The sequence below is a fragment of the Mya arenaria genome, chromosome 12, assembly GCF_026914265.1.
Source record: "Mya arenaria isolate MELC-2E11 chromosome 12, ASM2691426v1".
Classification (NCBI taxonomy): Eukaryota; Metazoa; Mollusca; class Bivalvia; order Myida; family Myidae; genus Mya; species Mya arenaria.
The window spans coordinates 8,552,434-8,571,648 of record NC_069133.1 but is presented as its reverse complement, the minus strand read 5'-3'; the positions used below and the strand labels follow the sequence as shown (position 1 = coordinate 8,571,648).

The 19,215-nt window shown below is 35.2% G+C and overlaps 1 protein-coding gene across 1 annotated transcript in view; it reads right to left on the bottom strand.

Moving 5' to 3' along the window:
* Positions 1 to 92: 92 nt before the first annotated feature.
* Positions 93 to 19,215, bottom strand: part of LOC128211115 (GPI transamidase component PIG-S-like) — a 30,076-nt gene continuing 10,953 nt past the window's right edge. The window contains exons 6-16 of the mRNA XM_052915533.1: positions 16,426 to 16,538; positions 15,723 to 15,843; positions 15,295 to 15,356; positions 12,648 to 12,756; positions 10,631 to 10,720; positions 9,788 to 9,963; positions 8,667 to 8,720; positions 7,903 to 8,031; positions 7,373 to 7,475; positions 4,461 to 4,518; positions 93 to 3,566 (exon numbers count right to left, since the gene is read on the bottom strand). Coding sequence (XP_052771493.1) covers positions 3,458 to 3,566; positions 4,461 to 4,518; positions 7,373 to 7,475; positions 7,903 to 8,031; positions 8,667 to 8,720; positions 9,788 to 9,963; positions 10,631 to 10,720; positions 12,648 to 12,756; positions 15,295 to 15,356; positions 15,723 to 15,843; positions 16,426 to 16,538 — 1,124 coding nt within the window. The 3' untranslated portion in view covers positions 93 to 3,457. The remainder of the gene's footprint in view (positions 3,567 to 4,460; positions 4,519 to 7,372; positions 7,476 to 7,902; positions 8,032 to 8,666; positions 8,721 to 9,787; positions 9,964 to 10,630; positions 10,721 to 12,647; positions 12,757 to 15,294; positions 15,357 to 15,722; positions 15,844 to 16,425; positions 16,539 to 19,215) is intronic.

The following is a 19,215-nucleotide window of genomic DNA, read 5'->3' as shown; positions in this document are numbered from 1 at the left end:
AGCCTATGATATGTATACAGTATAAGGTAAAGTTTTGTAACGGATATGAAATGCATTTTGCCGTCAGAAAAATGCAAGTATAACGCTGTGAGTGAAAACAACATATATTCATTTACTTTCTCCAATATTTTCTAAAACATCATGCTAAAGAGTTATAAAAACATGTTTGTGTATCTTACACCTTACAAAAATGTTTATTTTTTTCAATTATACAGATACAAAAATTAGTTACATTCACCTAAACCGTACATCTATTCCGAAACAGTTATAACACTTAACATAAACATAAATATGACTGATATCAGGGCCCGTATCCACCAACATCATGAGTCGGAGTTTGAAATAGATGAGTGAATTAGTGTAAAATGTTTTTTAAACATACGCAGCTATTTTTCTATGACTGCTCTCTAAATAGCAATTCTACAATGAAAATACTATAAGCATTTTAAAGTTTCAAATCCCAAACTTAGAGTCAAGTCATTCGTGAATATTGCCAAAGAAGTCTAAAAGACACCATGTTTATAGAGGTCATAAATATATACAAATTTTTTTTTAAATTCTCCATGACATACAGTTCACGCCATAACATTGCATAATAACAATTCAGTAACCTTATAACTTTGTTAGATTTCTAAATAGAAAATAAATAAGATCTTCTTTCATAATTGCCTTCTCATAGCACATATGACATACCTATATTTGTAAAACACATGAATTTAGCACATTTTTCACATATATTAAATTACTAAAACTGATTTCAAATACATATACAACTGGTTTGTATCTTATCCCAGGAGTAGGCACATGTTTAAGTATACATGTAGCAAACAAGGGAAAGTTACAGCCCGGACACGAGTTATTGAGCCGGACACACGGACGGACGGAAGGACGGACGGACAGACGGACGGACGGTGCGATTTTAATATGCCCACCTTCGGGGGCATAAAAACAATAGAAAAGTTAAACAGACCAGCATAGGTAAGGTATTTACTTAAAGCTGCACTCTCACAGATTGACGTTTTGACTTTTATAAAAAAAAATGCTTGAAACGAGCCAATTTTTGCGAAAATCCATAGAAACCAGTTATATAAGACTGCTGACAAAAAACTGGATCACAGATTTTTATATTTAAGTTCAAAAATTGATGTTTTATGCATTTTTCTTAAACCGTTAGGTTTAAGCCATAAAACATTAATTTTCGAACGGAATTCTGACCTTTTGTCAGCAATCTTTTATCATTAGTTTGCAGATATTTACGCAAAAATTTGCTCTTTCCTAAACAAAAAAATGAGTTGTAGAAATGGTAAGTGCAGCTTTAACTTAAAGGTTTTGTATTATAAATTGTCAGTTTTTGCATGGGAACCAATCTAAAAAGCTGGGCACAAAAATAGCCTTAAAATTAGTCAAACAGTGAGTTCTTATCTACCTTAAAGACAATGAGCGGATTGTTCAGATCTTTGTTATAGTTGCCGGTAACAGCATTGTTAAGGTCATCGTTGTTAACTTTCAATCATTTAAGGTCATCGTTGTTAACTTTCAATCATTTAATAAAGTCATCGTTGTTAACTTTCAATCATTTAAGGTCATCGTTGTTAACTTTCAATCATTTAAGGTCATCGTTGTTAACTTTCAATCATTTAAGGTCATCGTCGTTAACTTTCAATCATTTAAGGCCATCGTCGTTAACTTTCAATCATTTAAGGCCATCGTCGTTAACTTTCAATCATTTAAGGTCATCGTCGTTAACTTTCAATCATTTAAGGTCATCGTCGTTAACTTTCAATCATTTAAGGTCATCGTCGTTAACTTTCAATCATTTAAGGTCATCGTCGTTAACTTTCAATCATTTAAGGTCATCGTCGTTAACTTTCAATCATTTAAGGTCATCATTGTTAACTTTCAATCATTTAAGGTCATCGTCGTTAACTTTCAATCATTTAAGGTCATCGTCGTTAACTTTCAATCATTTAAGGTCATCGTCGTTAACTTTCAATCATTTAAGGTCATCGTCGTTAACTTTCAATCATTTAAGGTCATCATTGTTAACTTTCAATCATTTAAGGTCATCGTCGTTAACTTTCAATCATTTAAGGTCATCGTCGTTAACTTTCAATCATTTAAGGTCATCGTCGTTAACTTTCAATCATTTAAGGTCATCATCGTTAACTTTCAATCATTTAAGGTCATCGTCGTTAACTTTCAATCATTAACTTCTAGGAGATTGATGGTCACAATTGTGATCTGCTGTGCTTCTTACAAGATTTGAGAAAACTATCTCAGATATACTCATTTGTATTCAAAGATATAAGAATATCGTCAAGTATTTCACATTAAAAGTTAACAACCATAACGTCAATCACGTTGTTAACTTTAACAAAGTTCTTAACAATTGGTCCAATATGCATCAAAAAGCATGTGTCTAACACAATATTCCCATGAACCGGATGTGTGCCTTTTTTTTAGTAAGTCCCCATGATTCTGACATTTGACCCAAAAAGGGGTCATCTTATGAATATGACAAAGGTGCATACCAAGTTTGAAGACCACGTCCTGTCGTTCAAAAGGCTTTATAAAGGACACAAAAAGCATTTCAGCCAGAATCAAAAACATAATCTTCAAAAGATATAACATGAATCACACATACAATAAATAGTCTGCAAATGAAACACAACAGATTTGAGGATCTTCACAAAGGTCAAATGAAAACAAGAGCAACACTGATTAATACATTGCACGATCATGAACAAAACAACACTTAACAGAAATAAACCTCCAATCATAAGGGCATACATTCTTTTACTAGGGTATTTGGATTTCCTTATATTAGGATCTAACTTTCATAGATTGGGAATGTATGAAAACATTTGAATTCATTATTGTATATGAAAATAAAAACATGTATACAATTTAGAAGTTTATCAAAAATCATAAATGCAATTTAAGAATGTAAGCTCAGAGGATATCAGGATAAGACATGTCACATGTAATATGAATAGAATTTACAATCAGGAGTGAATCAGACTCGCGATGTCAGCAAAAACACAGCAGGGCAAACCCCAATGCTCGTCTGTTCTTGTGTTTTCAGAATTGAAGTATTCAAACAAGAGTGATATGCCTTACTATACATGTGCAATTGTCACAGGTAACATGTGTACCAAGATTTATAAGAATATGTTGGTCTGTTATCGAGTTGCTGTGGCCAAGGTTAAAAAATGCACTTTTATCTCATCCAAAAACAGACAATCTATATATAAGCAGCTTTTTCCCTCTGAAAAGGCAATTGGTATGTTCACCCCTGTTCAGATTTAATTTTATCCTGTTTTTAAACTTTAATCCCTGCCATCGAGGCATGCTCGCTGTCGTTTGCTATACAACTCCTGTTTACTTTTATTTTTATCCTGCTCTCTAAAGTCATTCCCTGCTGTTGCGGCATGTTTGTTCGCTGTCCTTCATTACATCACTCCTGTTTACACTTGTCCCGTCCCCTCCACCACTGTACCGCCTGCCACAAAGACGCAAGCACGGGAAAACTGATCGGCAAAAACAGTGGAATGTATATGGCAAACCTGAAAGTATGGACATGAACAATTCAATTTGCGAAGTAAAAAATATCAATATTATCTGACAATTATCCCTAATCAGTCTGTCAATATGTTGCACAAACTTCTGATAAAATTCTATTAAATGCCTTTCAGTGTTTGATAGATCAAATCAAATAATATTTCACTGTTTCAAGTAGTGAAAATATCAGTTTATATTTTCAGTTCTGAAATTCTACCCCGCTCAAACGTTCAAATAAAAATTCAGTGCATTCAGCACTGACTTACAAGTTTAACAGAGTCATTTCGAAACTGACATTACATTTAAAACAAATTTGCGCCCTATTCTGAAAAACTGCAAGTAACTGTCTTTTAATTAGGCATGTAACAAAAAAATTAATAATAATTTTTGTTTTAGTTTAAGAACGCAATACTTTTCATGAGTGAGCACCATAATCTATATTTCACGAGCAGCGTATTATTATCTTTTTCTTGGAAAACCTCTTTTTTATTAGTTGCCACAGGAAATCTGGACATCTGATATTTTGTTTGATCATACCTACAATTACTGAAACCAGACATTGTTATGTCCTAACTGAAAATTAAACTGTACAAAATACAGAAATCAGAGGCAGTGTTTATAAACAGTCTCAAGTCCAAGTCCAGACTAAAACTCTGAGAGCACTTTCACTAAATAACAAATAATCATCTTTATTACATTTGTATAATAAAAATAAATATGAACAATTGTTCAAATTTGAAGTCATAAAATTCAGCAAATTTCATCATCGAAACTGAATTAGATAGAAAATGAAATGAAGATTGGCAGTTTTTCACTTTAAGTCTGATCTCAGACTTCAGCCTTCTCATAATCATCACCCCAGAACTTTCTACAAATGATAAATGAAGTACTGAACCTACTTTTGATCTTCTGGAAAATACAGCAGCTCCAAAAGGGAGGGATCAAAGAAGGCCTTTTCTGAAATACACAAATAAATGTCTTAAAGGGACTAGACACCAGATGGTCCAAAAACTGGAAAAAATTGTATTCCTTTAAAACAAGCCTAGAATTGTCAATGCCAGTCAGAAGGAGGCTGATAATGCCAGTACATCATTTTACATGATTAAAAGAATATGACAATTTACTGTAAGTTTTTGAAAATTTTCTATTTTTCTTGCATTGTATAATCTGATGCCTAGTCCCTTTAATACTGAAACAGTACATGCTCTAGGCATGTTAAAGGATTCACGGCCCATTAGCAGCTGTTTTAATGTAACCAATTATAAAACAAGAGCTGTCACAGAGACAGCGCGCTCGACTATTCCGCCGCTTTTCAGTGTAAGGATTGAAGTTTTGGCGAAACATGCATGGATCACTGTTAGATTAGATTTCAATGCAATACATGATGTGCGGAGATATAAACATAAATGTGGTAATATGCAAAATTTTAACCAGAATTTTTAAGTGTAATAATAAAGGGCCATTATTTGCAAAACACAGTTATCTAACTTGATTATTCAATTAGGTTGGGTGGTTGAATACCATTGTATAAAGTCTCAATGCAATACATCAAGTAGTTGCTGAGATATTATCCTATGTGTGCTAACATGCAAGACCTTAACCACAATTTCTAAGTTGCATAATAAAGGGGCAAAAATTATATAATATGAAAGATAGAGTTATCTTACTTGATTAAATAAGAAGGTTAAATGGTTGGGAGCCTGTGTGTAAAGTTTCAATGCAATACATGATGTATTTGCTGAAGCATTGACTTAAAAGAGGTTTCATGCAAAACCTTAACCAGAATTTCTATGTTGAATAAAAAAGGGGCCATTTTTTGAATTTAATGCAAACTAGAGTTATCTTACTTGGTTATTTAAGTAGATTGGATGGTTGAGTACCATTTTATAAAGACTCAATGCAATTCATCCAGTAGTTGCTGAGATATTAACCTATGTGTGCTCACATGCAAACCCTTAACCAGAATTTCTGAGTCGAATAATAAAGGGCAATTATTTGCATTAAATGCAAACTAGAATTATCTAACTTGGTAAATTAAGTAGGTTGGATGGTTGAGTACCATTGTATCAAGTCTCAATGCCCCAAGCAGTTGCTGAGATATTAACCTATGTGTGCTTGCACGCAAAACCTTAACCAGAATTTCTTAGTCAAATAATAAAGGCCTATAATATGCATTAAATGCAAACTAGTGTTATCTTACTTGGTTAATTAAGTAGATTGGATGGTTGAGTACCATTGTATCAAGTCTCAATGCAATACCTCAAGTAGTTGCTGAGATATTAACCTATGTGTGCTTGCACGCAAAACCTTAACCAGAATTTCTAAGTCAAATAATAAAGGCCTATTATTTGCATTAAATGAAAAGTAGAGTTATCAAACTTGGTTAATTAAGTAGGTTGGATGGTTGAGTACCATTGTATCAAGTCTTAATGCAATAACTCAGGTAGTTGCTGAGATATTAACCTATGTGTGCTTGCACGCAAAACCTTAACCAAGGGGTGACGCCGACGCCGTTGCTTGGATGAGTATTATAGCTCTCCTTATTCTTCGAATAGTCAAGCTAAAAAGATTTTTTTTTAATAACATTATCATAGTTTTAAGACACTGCAATCAGGGACCATATCCATTACATCACTGTAGACAGATAAAGCTAGATGGTTTAATGTTGCACATACACACAATCTAAAATAGTGGTGTATTTGTTCAACATTGAAACAAAAGCTATCATCATTTGACTGTTTATTGTTATTCTTTAGGGTTGTTGGAACATGATACTTAAGAAACAAAGCATTTTAGTTCACAGTTTTTTGCTTGCTAGTAGGGAATTGAAAAGCTGTAAAGAGGCATTATTCAACCTGCTTTAATTTCTTCATTTATAAACAAATACACTGGGAAGAATAGACAGTGCTGCAGTAATTAGTTTTTTTATATCCAAAACTGATATAACCAAATGACAACGCCAGCGCAAAACATTTTGAGTTCTCAAGAATGTTGCTATTTAGGAAATAAACGTATGACATGTATATGTTCAAGTAAACATTTCAAAGTTTCCGTTTTACTGAAGTGATTGTCATAATATGTTTTTACGTTAAAGGTTTACTTATATAAAGAAACAGTCTCCTTGTAATTGTGGCCATTTATACAATGTAAAATCATAAAATGACCCACTTTATATAAGCCTGTGGCACTCAACATAGTATTAAAAAATAGGGACCAAAATAGGCCCCTGGCACCTGTTTGAGTCCTACAGAGCCTTATACATTGCTAACCCTCCTACCTCAGCCCTCCCAACCACCCCTGGTTGTTGTTTACCAGAAGCCCTGATGGCATTCCTGGGTGGCAGGTATGTTGACTCAAGATTCACCTGTTTGGGTCCTACAGGACCTCATATATTGACAACCCTCCCCACAAATCCTGGATATGGTATACCTGATACCCTGATGATGTTCCTCGCCTGGAGATAGGCTGATTCCAGGTCCCTGCAGTATATGTTTTAGCGCCAACATCTGTCCATACCCCTACCCCTTCTCAACCATCCCTACCCTGCTTGTAGCCTTCCTTTGACCCTGATGGTATTTCTGAACTACAGGCTGAATATCACTTCCTGCATTGAAGGTCCTAAAGGGACACATCACACTCATCCCCTACATATTAACCAACCTACCAGAAGGCCCTGATGGCATGAAGGCTACCCCCCTCCCACACACTTTGGCTTGATCACTCGTCCCTCTTGCATTGACAGCCCCTACCCTAGCCAGCCCCTCAGCCGAGCCAGTCCCTGACTGAGCCAGCCCCTAAGCTTGTATCATACCTGAGGCCCTGATGGCATTCCTAGACTTAAGGTAGGCTAACTCTAAATTCCCCTGTTGAAGGTCTTCCAGGGCCTCCTGCATTGCCAACACAGCTGTCTTCACCTGGGGGAGAAATAAAATTGTCCACTTGTAGCCACATCTCCAGCAAGGTTTGTGTCTATGTGTTTTTGTCTTGAGGTCATTTAGATTGTAATTATTTATCATCATTGCTGAGGTCAATATTTGGATACAAGGCTTCTTCATGAATTTTAATTTCACTAAGATCTAAACATTAACAAAATAAATAGATAAACACCAAAGAAACTTGTATACCAAACATAACCGTCACAAATACCGGTATTTGAATTCCTAGTATAGTTGTCCAATTTAGTTTATGAGAATATGCTTTGGTTGTATAAATAATGTTTTTAATACTTTAAATCAAATATTTACATAATTTTATGCAGAAGGGATATTTAATCATTAAAGAAATGGTGTTAAAGATGGGATTATACTGTCACAGTAGCCAAAGTGATAGTACCACACCCACCTCCTCTCCGATGTTGTCGTTGATAACTATGTTGCTGATCTTGCCCAGCAGCTGGGAAAGTGAGGTAAGAGAGGCGGAGGATGTGGCAAGGTTCTCCACACAGCGACTCCTCAACCAACCATCAATCTCCTAAAACAGACAGAAAAAATAATAAATGAAGTCAGTTAAATGTTTGTAGCAACTCCTTAATCGCAATCCACATATAGAAACAGACAGAGAAGGCCATACATAAAGTCAGTTAAATGTTTAAAGTCTGCATACAACTCGGATAATTTTGTATATGTCTGTTGGTACAAATGTATGTTATGTTCTAATAGCATGAAAGTTTGTGCGTTTATTTGTTACACAATGATGGAATCTCTATATTTCATAACAAAATAAAATAAGAGGGACACATGTGAGTTTGGCTGCTGATCACCAAGCCAAAAAAAGTTTTTTTTCTCTGCAATTTTCGGTTTTTTCAAGTTCTCTGCGTTTCCAAATTAAACAAGACAACACACTTGTACAACACCTTGCCAATGAGAGTGACTAAGCATAAGTTAATAGAACTGTCTTCGTTAAAAATAAATAAAGTTTGAACTATCGGCACAACATACATGTAAGGATGCCAACTATCATTCATTTCTCTCTGTTACGAATCTAGGGACATTTCTTCATAAGCAGCTAAGCCAGAATGATGGAATTTACTACATATATGCATAATGTACAACAAAAACTATATTTATAATTATGATTTTTATTTTCAAGTATTCAATAGGCCTTACCCAGTCTCTGAGAGCGTCCACACCAACAGGTAGCACATCCAGGTCTGTGGACGACTAAAACAGCAAAAGTTTAAATAATTCCAAATATGAACTCTACTGAAGACCAGATGAGGTTCGAAATTGTTTGATTGAAAATATTGTTGTTGTGCAAACTATAATTCTACTATCCTTTTGTCCTAAATATAAACAACTAGAAATATCTTGGAACTTTTGTTTCAATCAACCCGTTTGATAATTTAATTAATATAATACTTGATATAATTTACATTAGCATAAGATTTTATGACCAATACCAGTCCATTTCAAAAGCCTTCTTTTTTTCACTTGCTTATCTGAAAGACAGACACCTTTCTTTAATTCAATTCTTTATTCTGGAAAACCAAATATTCCAAGGATCTGTCACAGATCAAACAATTAGGTGCCAAGGAAGTGCAGCATTCACATAACGTATCATGTGGTTTAATTTGAATGATATATAATGGAGATGACAGGCCTATTTCTAATATTAAATTGCAACAACCTTCATGTACTGTGGCACATCTAATGTGAAATGATAATAATCAACAAGAGTGCAAAAGAACAAACCCCAATATTTGTCGGTTGTTGTTTTTCAGGCAAACAAGGGGGATGACTCAATAATTTTTAAGCCAGAGTTATGGGTCTTGCTTTATATGTGTGTATTTTCTGAGGCAATAAGTGTACCATGATCCATCTAAATGGCCAGAATGGGTTTTGAGTTATGGCTAATCTTGAAGATTTGCACAACAACCCTAAGGGTTAAAAATAACTAGAATTTCTTTTTTTTAATAAGGGACCAGCTAAAACCAGAAAAACCAGTACAAATGCTTGAAGCTTAGTCCAAGGCCTATATCTAAATGGCTCTCATTTCACAGCAAGTACAATGCGTGCTGAACGCAAACATATGTCTGTTTGTTGTTGTTGTTGTTGTTTTTTAAGTGGAAAAACGTGTATAACTCTACAACTATTAAAGATAGAGATATGGTCCTTGTTATATATGTATATATATTGTCTCTGGCAACATTTGTTTACAGTTTCAGTCAGATATCATGACTTTTTCATTAACATCAAAGTTGAAAAGCAGTCTGAGCTGGGACACATACCTGCACATTAAAATTGAGAAGCAGCCTGAGCTGGGACACAAACACTTCCATAATACGACCCATATCGAGGGTGTGAGGGGCAGGAAGGGTGGCATTCTCCTGGGGATGGGGCACATTGTAGATGTAGATACCGCCCCACTGGGGGCTAAGGAATGCATTACTGGGTAGCCTTTGTCCTGTAACAGGTAAAAAGTAGTTTATAATGGGCCATATCATGTATACATATGTTTGGTGGGCATTTTCTTTAGGGTAGATGTAAACCTGCCGGACTGGGGGCTCAGCAACACATCGCTGGCCAATTTACATCCTGGTATCTCTGTGTGACAATTTTCTCCGTTTTAAAGAAAAGCTAATTGATATATTTCACGATTTATCTTATCCACATAACCTTATTTCATTTAATTTTAGTGTTTGTAAATGTGAATGGCTATTTAATCTCCTCCAACAGCACTGATTTTGAGAAATTAACTCCTTCATAACTGCATAAAACTGTTTCTGCCACCAACTTTAAACCTATGTACATACACATATAATAGTTACTGCACACACTCCTGAGTTAGTGAAATAATACATGAATGCAAAGCGTTAAGTTGTATACCGGTAGTTTCTATAACAAGAGTTGTGGGTAAAGGAACTGTTTTTAATCATGTTGTCACGGACAACGTTCCATAACTAGCATGGGTATAAGTGAAATGAGTTGCAATTTATCTGCACATTAGTTATTGCACTGTTAAGCTCCGCCCCCTCATAGTTGTTCCTGTATGGGAGTTAATGCATGTACAAAAACAAACAACATATGGCACAAAATCATACACTGGAGGAGTAAAAGAGGTTAATTCTCACCATGTGAGTCCCTGATGTAGAGAGGTGCCTGGTTTCTGCTGGGAACATACACTAGGAAGTTCAGCTCTGGATTTGTGGAGGCAGGGGAACCTACAGACATGCGATAAGATATTGAACACGGTCACCGCTTTACATGGAAACACAGCAGTTGGGTTGATGTCACATTATAAAAAAGTAACGCTTCAGTTGAATATTTAAAACATATCAAACTTAAGTTTTGCTTCATAATCAACTTATGAAGATAATTATTTTGTGTATACAAACCTATAATTACATAACAAAATTAAGGAAGTGTTTGTCAAAGCCCAGAAATGTTTGGATGATAATATATACAGTGTTTTTTTCAGCTCTTTTCCTCTCCTGAAAGAGTATATATATTGCCCCCACCAAGGTGAAAAAATCCCCTAAATATATTCTTTTGTTGGAGAAGCATTGACCTCTAAACATTTAGCAAATGCAGCAATTTAGTGCCGTTCATGAATATGGCAATAGGTTTGTTGAAAGAAGAGGTTTGACAACAAGTTGAGCATCATATGAATTATGTTATGCTATTTTTCCCCTATGGAAGGGCCCCGCCACCATTCCCTTAAAAGTGAAAAAAAACACTGATATAATTATTATCTGATCTAATTACCTACTCGGGAATATAATTAGTCTGAATTTGAAATACTTGTAAAAGAAATAGTATAAACACATAAGATAACAGGCATGTTCAATTTCATCTCACTAGAACACCGCGAGTCGGATGTGTCGCCTGATGAATTATTTACTGTCGACATTATAGCTGTTAGATTGGCATTTTATTCATTTACATACAATGATGTTGCCATTTAACTTTCAAGTGTAGGTGGCATTTGAACTGAAGGTAACAACGTTAAAGCAAAACAGGAAGTCAGCCATTTTGTTGTTGTTGCTGTTAATCAATCGTAACCCCTTGTTGTATTTTTGTAGAGGGACACCCAAGGAAGCTTCCTGTCAAGTTTCATTGAATTTGGCCAGGTAGTTTCAGAGGAGATGTTCTTTTAGCAATTGTTGACAGACGGACGACGGACAAAGACCGATCACAATAGCTCACCTCTGGTGAGCTAAAAAAGTATGCGAGGTAAAGTTAAACATGAAAATTAACAAAGGGCAATAACTCTAATATGGAAGCAAGAGATACAGTTTTTGCGCACTGCGATCCCCTTCAATAAGATCTATCTATCTATAAAGTTTCAAGTTGATAACTCTTATAGTTTTCGAGAAATGCCCCGGACAAAATTTAAGCTTGAAAATTAACAAAGGGCAATAACTCTAAACATATAGATGCAAGAGTTACGGTTTTTGTTCACTGCACTTTCCCTCAATCAGATATACCTACGGAATAAGTTTCAGGTTGATACCTCCTATAGTTTACGAGATATGCCACGGACAAAACCTAAGCATGAAAATTAACAAAGGACAATAACTCTAAAAATATGGCAGCAAGAGTAACGGTTCTTGTGCACTGCACTTTCCCTCAATGAGATCTATCTAGCTATGAAGTTTCAAGTTGATACCTCTTATATTCTTCAAGATATGCCCCGGACAAAACTTAAAGCATGAAAATTAACAAAGGGCAATAACTTTAAAACTAAGAAAGCAAGAGTTACTGTTATTGTGCACTGCACTTGCCCTCCATGAGATCTATCTACATATGAAGTTTCAAGTTGATAACTCTTATATTCTACAAGATATGCCCCGGACAAAACTTTAAGCATGAAAAATAACAAAGGGCAATAACTCTAAAAATATGGAAGCAAGAGTAACAGTTCTTGTGCACTGCACTTGCCCTCAATTAGATCTATCTACTTATGAAATTTCAAGTTGATACCACTAATAGTTTAGGAGATATACCCCGGACAAGCGAAAATGGGACGCGGACGCCGCCGACAAAAGTAACCCCTATATGTCGTCTTTTCAGGCGACACAAAAACTAGCACACAGCTGAAAGGTATGAATCAGCTAAGAAGAGTCAATGAGAACTTCACGGACTTACCAAGTTTAGCCTCTAGTGGGTTGATCACATGTGGCAGTTTCTCCCTAGAGAAGAAATACTCTCCACCCTCCTTTGTAGGCCGTGTGTGCAGCTTCGTGAAATACAGCACCTGTATCATACAACTCTTATGTCTTAAAATCTCACCCCACAGCTCAGATTTAACGTGGGCTCCAAGTGTCATTATCTCATTGGAACTCGACCACTTTTTAGTGCAGACTAAAAAATAATCTTAAAATATGCTTTCCCCACCAACTAGCTTAGCCAATGACATGAACAGGTTCTTGAAAAGTTTTTTATAGATCTTGTTTTCATTGTTCATCATTAAAACAAATTTATAAAAGATTAACGAAATAATAGTAAAACATATGTATGCATTGTGACACAAATGCAAGGTTTTCATGAACATTTTGCATATTAATCTTGAAATAGTTCAGAAGAAATTAAGTCTAACAAGAGCTGTCACAGTATGTGACGAATGCCCCCGAATGTGACATTGACCTACGAACAAGGTCAGTACATGAAAAGTTGATCTTGCCTTTATGTGTCAAATACATATGGCAAGTTATTTTAAATTTCCTCTGAACATAAAAAAATACCACCTATACTTGACAACCTACATTGTTATGTCCTTATATTCAGAATTCCCTTGTGAATAAACACTTAGTGTATCTTTCACCTTAGAGGTAGGGACATGGGTCTTGCACAGGACACGTCGTCTTCGTATGTGGAACACATGTAGCAAGTTATTTTAAAATCTGTCCATACAAGGGAAAGTTACAGCCCAGACACGACAACCTATACCCTATGTCCTTGTATGCAGCACTCCATTGTGAATAAACACTAAGTGTGACCTTGACCTTTGAGGTAGGGACACGGTTCTTGCACGCCACACGTCGTCTTGGTATGTGGAACACATGTGGCAAGTTATTTTAAAATCTGTCCATACAAGGGAAAGTTACAGCCCGGACACGACAACCTATACGCTATGTCCTTATATGCAGCACTCCATTGTGAATAAACACTATGTGTGACCTTGACCTTTGAGGTAGGGACACGAGTCTTGCATGCGCACGTCGTCTTGTTATGTGGAACACATTTGGCAAGTTATTTTAAAATCTGTCCGTACAAGGGAAAGTTACAGCCCGGACACGACAACCTTTACTCTATGTCCTTATATGCAGCACTCCATTATGAATAAACACTAAGTGTGACCTTGACCTTTGAGGTAGGGACACGGGTCTTGCACGCGACACGTCGTCTTGGTATGTGGAACACATGTGGCATGTTATTTTAAAATCTGACCATTCAAGAGAAAGTTACAGCCCGGACACGACAACCTATGCCCTATGTCCTTATATGCAGCATTCCATTGCGAATAAACACTATGTGTGACCTTGACCTTTAAGGTAGGGACACGGTTCTTGCACGCGACACGTCGTCTTGGTATGTGGAACACATGTGGCAAATTATTTTAAAATCTGTCCATACAAGGGAAAGTTACAGCCCGGACACGACAACCTATACTCTATGCTTATATGCAGCACTCTATGGTGAATAAACACTAAGTGTGACCTTGACCTTTGAGGTAGGGACACGGTTCTTGCACGCGACACGTCGTCTTGGTATGTGGAACACATGTGGCAAATTATTTTAAAATCTGTCAATACAAGGGAAAGTTACAGCCCGGACACGACAACCTTTACTCTATGCTTATATGCAGCACTCTATGGTGAATAAACACTAAGTGTGACCTTGACCTTTGAGGTAGGGACACGGGTCTTGCACGCGACACGTCGTCTTGGTATGTGGTACACATGTGGCAAGTTATTTTAAAATCTGTCCATACAAGGGAAAGTTACAGCCCGGACACGACAATCTATACTCTATGTCCTTATATGCAGCACTCTATGGTGAATAAACACTAAGTGTGACCTTGACCTTTGAGGTAGGGACACGGGTCTTGCACGCGACACGTCGTCTTGGTATGTGGTACACATGTGGCAAGTTATTTTAAAATCTGTCCATACAAGAGAAAGTTACAGCCCGGACACGACAACCTATACTCTTATGTCCTTATATGCAGCACTCCATTGTGAATAAACACTAAGTGTGACCTTGACCTTTGAGGTAGGGACACGAGTCTTGCACGCCACACGTCGTCTTGGTATGTGGAACACATGTGGCAAGTTATTTTAAAATCTGTCCATACAAGGGAAAGTTACAGAGCCGGACGGACGGACGGACGGACGGACGGACGGTGCGATTTTAATATGCCCACCTTCGGGGGCATAATAAAAAAATATATATTTACATGCAGTATATGTACCTAATTTCACGCAAATATCCTAAAAGCCTTATGAATGTTTATGTCCCACTTCTAAGTTGCGTTATTTTTTCAGTAAAAAAAGGACAATAATTTAACAATTATTAAAGACAGTAATATGGACCTTGCTGTTTTGAATACAGAAAAAAAACACTTATGGCCAAGGTAAAAGTTAATGCACGCAAATGACATACACCAACGCAATGAAAATACCTCCAAAATTTTCTTTCAAAAACAGAAAAGCCAAAACAAATACTGACTTGAATGTACTACTTGTTCGTGACAGGGACTACCTGAACAGTTATCTACCAATAGAAAACTTACCTGTGATTTGATGACAATTTTACTGTAGTTGCTCAGTCGCTTAATCATTGGATCCAAGTAGGCTGAAAATAGTAAGTAATGACTTTAAGGTAAATGATACACAAGTTGTAACTTTCTTTTTTGTGCTTTTATCAAGATAATGGAATTATAAAACAACTGTTTATATTGACATAAAGACAACAAGAAGTACACCATACATCTTAAGCTGTGTAGAGTTTTTTAACAAACTTAAAAAACTCTATATCAATAGCAAGAACTTCATAAAATATATTTCTGAAGTTCTTTTCAGAATATTTTCTAAAATACTTTTCAGAATTCTAATTAAATTTAATTGTTTGGTAAGTGAATGATTAATTCTTCAAATTAATTTAATCCGAATGGACAATGGAAATGTGTGTAAAAACAGTTCAAAGCCAACAAACTCTCACCTTGTATTCCTTGCTCCGCTTCCCACTGAACATCAAGGATGTCCGGCTGAGGGCTGATCAATGTCAAGGTCACGTCATAGCCGGCACTGAACTTTACAGACCTCATCATCTCCTTGTCTGGCTATTACAGGGGAAACATATGATTTTAAAACAAAATAAACATGGACACAGATGTAGTAAGGGAAAAATATTTCATACAATTATACAAATATACATGTACATTGATTTGAGCTGTGCCATAAACTTAATTTGGGACCCTATTACTGTGAACTGATTTTTATTCATGGTACAATAATTTTCATTGATTTCAAGGGTAGTGAAAACATTAAATTTAAGATCCTAACCAAACATTTGTTCATAATATTGTACATGACTGAGTACTTATATATTACATTACCAGTGCCAAATTCTTAAGACAGCTTTATATACTGCAAAAAGCATAATCCATGAATTTAATATCACACAAAATACATATTTTCAGGAAACCATGGAATTTTGTGCCAAAGAATATATGTTTGACAGTATGCAGGTGAAAAAAGCTAGCCATTATTAAGGGAAGTTGCTGATTTTTTTGAGCAGAATAAAATTATAAACAGAGGAGGCATAAAAAAAAGATTTGTCATGTTCCTGTCTGCACAAGTTTAAATTCCGAACGAAGGACTACGGATCGTTCCCCATTATACTAGATTAACAAGAGGGTCACCTTCAGGTTTTTCCGTGCGCCACGTGCTGTGTTGAAGCGTTTCTGGACAGTCTGTTCCCGGACAAGACTGGCCTTCACCAAGCCTGCTATTGTGGTGGCAAGGCTGCCTACATCTTCAAACAATAGAAGGCAAGTGCACATGCACTTTATTATTAAAATTTTTGACAAGTTTTCATTCTTTAATGCTTCATACAGTGATTTCATATTGATCAGGGGTGGTATTCATAAAACATCTCAAGTTATTTCTTAACTTAAGATGATTTTTTAAATTTTTCATAGTCAAATTAAAACAAATTAGTACACATGTAAAAGGGGTTTTAAAGTAAAATGTAAGTATATTAAATAAAATCAAAAATTAAAGAATTTCAGACATTATTAAGATATTATATCATATGATTAGTGAGCTGCTTAAATTAGGAAAATGATTTAAGAAAGGAAATTACTTAAGATGCTTAATGAACACAACCCCAGAACAAACAAAAGTCAGAGAGTATCCTAAATAAGTTTTTACATAAAAAAAATAAATATATATATATATATATATGATATTCATACCTGGTTTAAAACAGTATTAACATGTTATAACTGTTTAAATTCCTAACTTTCTCCAATTTAACTGTCAATTAATAAAGATGAACTTAAAACAGTTCAATCAACTACTGTGAATTAAATGTAATTTATTCAGAACTTGTTTAGCTTTTCAAAAGGTAAGAGAGTAATGGAATGGCTTTTTTGTTCCCGGCGTGCATACTTTAATCCTGTTGAAACAAGAGCAGATTAAGTTCTGAGTAAGGACTGATATATAGGGGATCTCAAATGAGCGTTTATTTTGTATAAAATTCATTAGACGAGTTCACTTGGAAACAATAAAAACGAGGCTCTGAAATATCATCAAACTATTTTAGTTAATGAGTTCATTAATTCCGTTCATGAATACTGAATTGAATTATAGCTCTAAATACATGTCTCTATACAGCAACAACATTTTTAATGCTTTCATTTATGATGTCATGTCAAAAGTTATAACACAAGTCATTAATAATAAAATATAGTATATTTATTAGGGATGGAAGCAAATATCCGAGTATCCAGATATCACGCAAGTATTCGGATACCAAAATGGGTATTCGAATATTGTTAAGAATTAAAATTTCAATGAAATAGTTTAGCAGAGACATAGCAATTGTTGTAAAAATTTTCAGATGAAATATTTCAGGTGATCAACAGTGTCTGTCGCGAAGCGGGTATGTGTCACAAATCGTCTGCTAATTGAGTGTTTGCACAAGGCCTGATATTGTGTCCTTGTGCAGCACCCTGTAAAATTCTATGACCTTGTTTACAATGACAAGTGTTGTTTTATGATCTCAGATGTGCTTAATTGACACTAATTGGCACTAGTTGATATTAAACGGATTGATCATTAATCCGTAGAAATTGATCGTCCAATCACAAGATAAGGGTCGTGCAATCAAAGCTATTAATGACCAATCGTATTTTTGATGAATATGCATGAAGAAATTATTGCTATCTGAACAATAAATACAAAAACAAATTTGTTTATCTTTTCACTTTTTCAATCAAATGTCCATCATTTTGCATCTTGTAATTTGTTTTCATACGATATGTAAACATGTTTAGCTTATTGATAAATAAAAAAGTACACGCATGTAAATAAAGAAAAATCAGATCGTCTTATTGTTTCTTTTCCGCAATTATATCCTTCATTACAAAACACCGCAGAAATTCTAGGTATTGCATTAAATCAAACAATGTAATGAAATAAAATTACAATCGACTATCAAATAATCAAAGCGTCATTTAAAATGAAACCTGTTGATAAATAACAAAAGGTGGATGACATATTATAGGAAATTTACTTAATATGAAAAAAATTTGATACGAATATCCGGATAGTATTCGAATACTTGATACGAATATCCGGATACCGATTTGGTATCCGGTTTCCATCCCTAATATTTATAGTAGGGATTCAAACAAATATTCGAATATTCGTTTGGTAAACGTTTGGTATTTGAATGTCAAAATCGGTATTCAAATATTCGATGTTTTGTTGTTGAATAAATATAACAATAAACATTTTGACTGCAACCCGGTTGTTGTGTTTAAAGTTCATTTGTCTTGGTATACAATGATTGGCCTATACTGCCAGAGGTGTGAATGTGATAACAATACACTATACACGCATCATATGTCATTTTGGGACATATTGTCAGGCACTATAAAAAGTCCCAGTAATTTTACAATAACTGGCTATAAGACAAGTGAGACAAAAAATCAATTATTTTCGGTAAATGCCTTTGCCAATTAAGGTCTAATCTAGTTCCTGATTTGGTTTGTTTTTCCCATAGTTTTGTTTAGTAGAGGTCAATCCCAAATCGAGGCTGCTCGTCCTACGGAAAAACCCTCCATTGGCGTATAACACCATTTGACCAGAAGTTCACAGTGTGTACAAATATGAGGCACATGAATATATATAAAAATATTTTGTGTTTTACTTTGTTCAAAATGTATTACTTTTTGTCTTTCTGATATGAGGAATTTCAGAGGCTCATTTGGTGAAATTCAGGGTCCGCTCCGCGTAGTGGTTACGACAAAGTAGGGCTATTACTTTAGTAAATACTATAATAGTTTACTACAACTTTTAAAAGATGTATTTTGGTAATCGAATATTTGAATATTCGTTTGAAAGAATAACCGAATATCAATTTTGCCATTCGTTTGCATCCCTAATTTATAGTTAATCATAAAGGTGACGTCATTAATGTTATA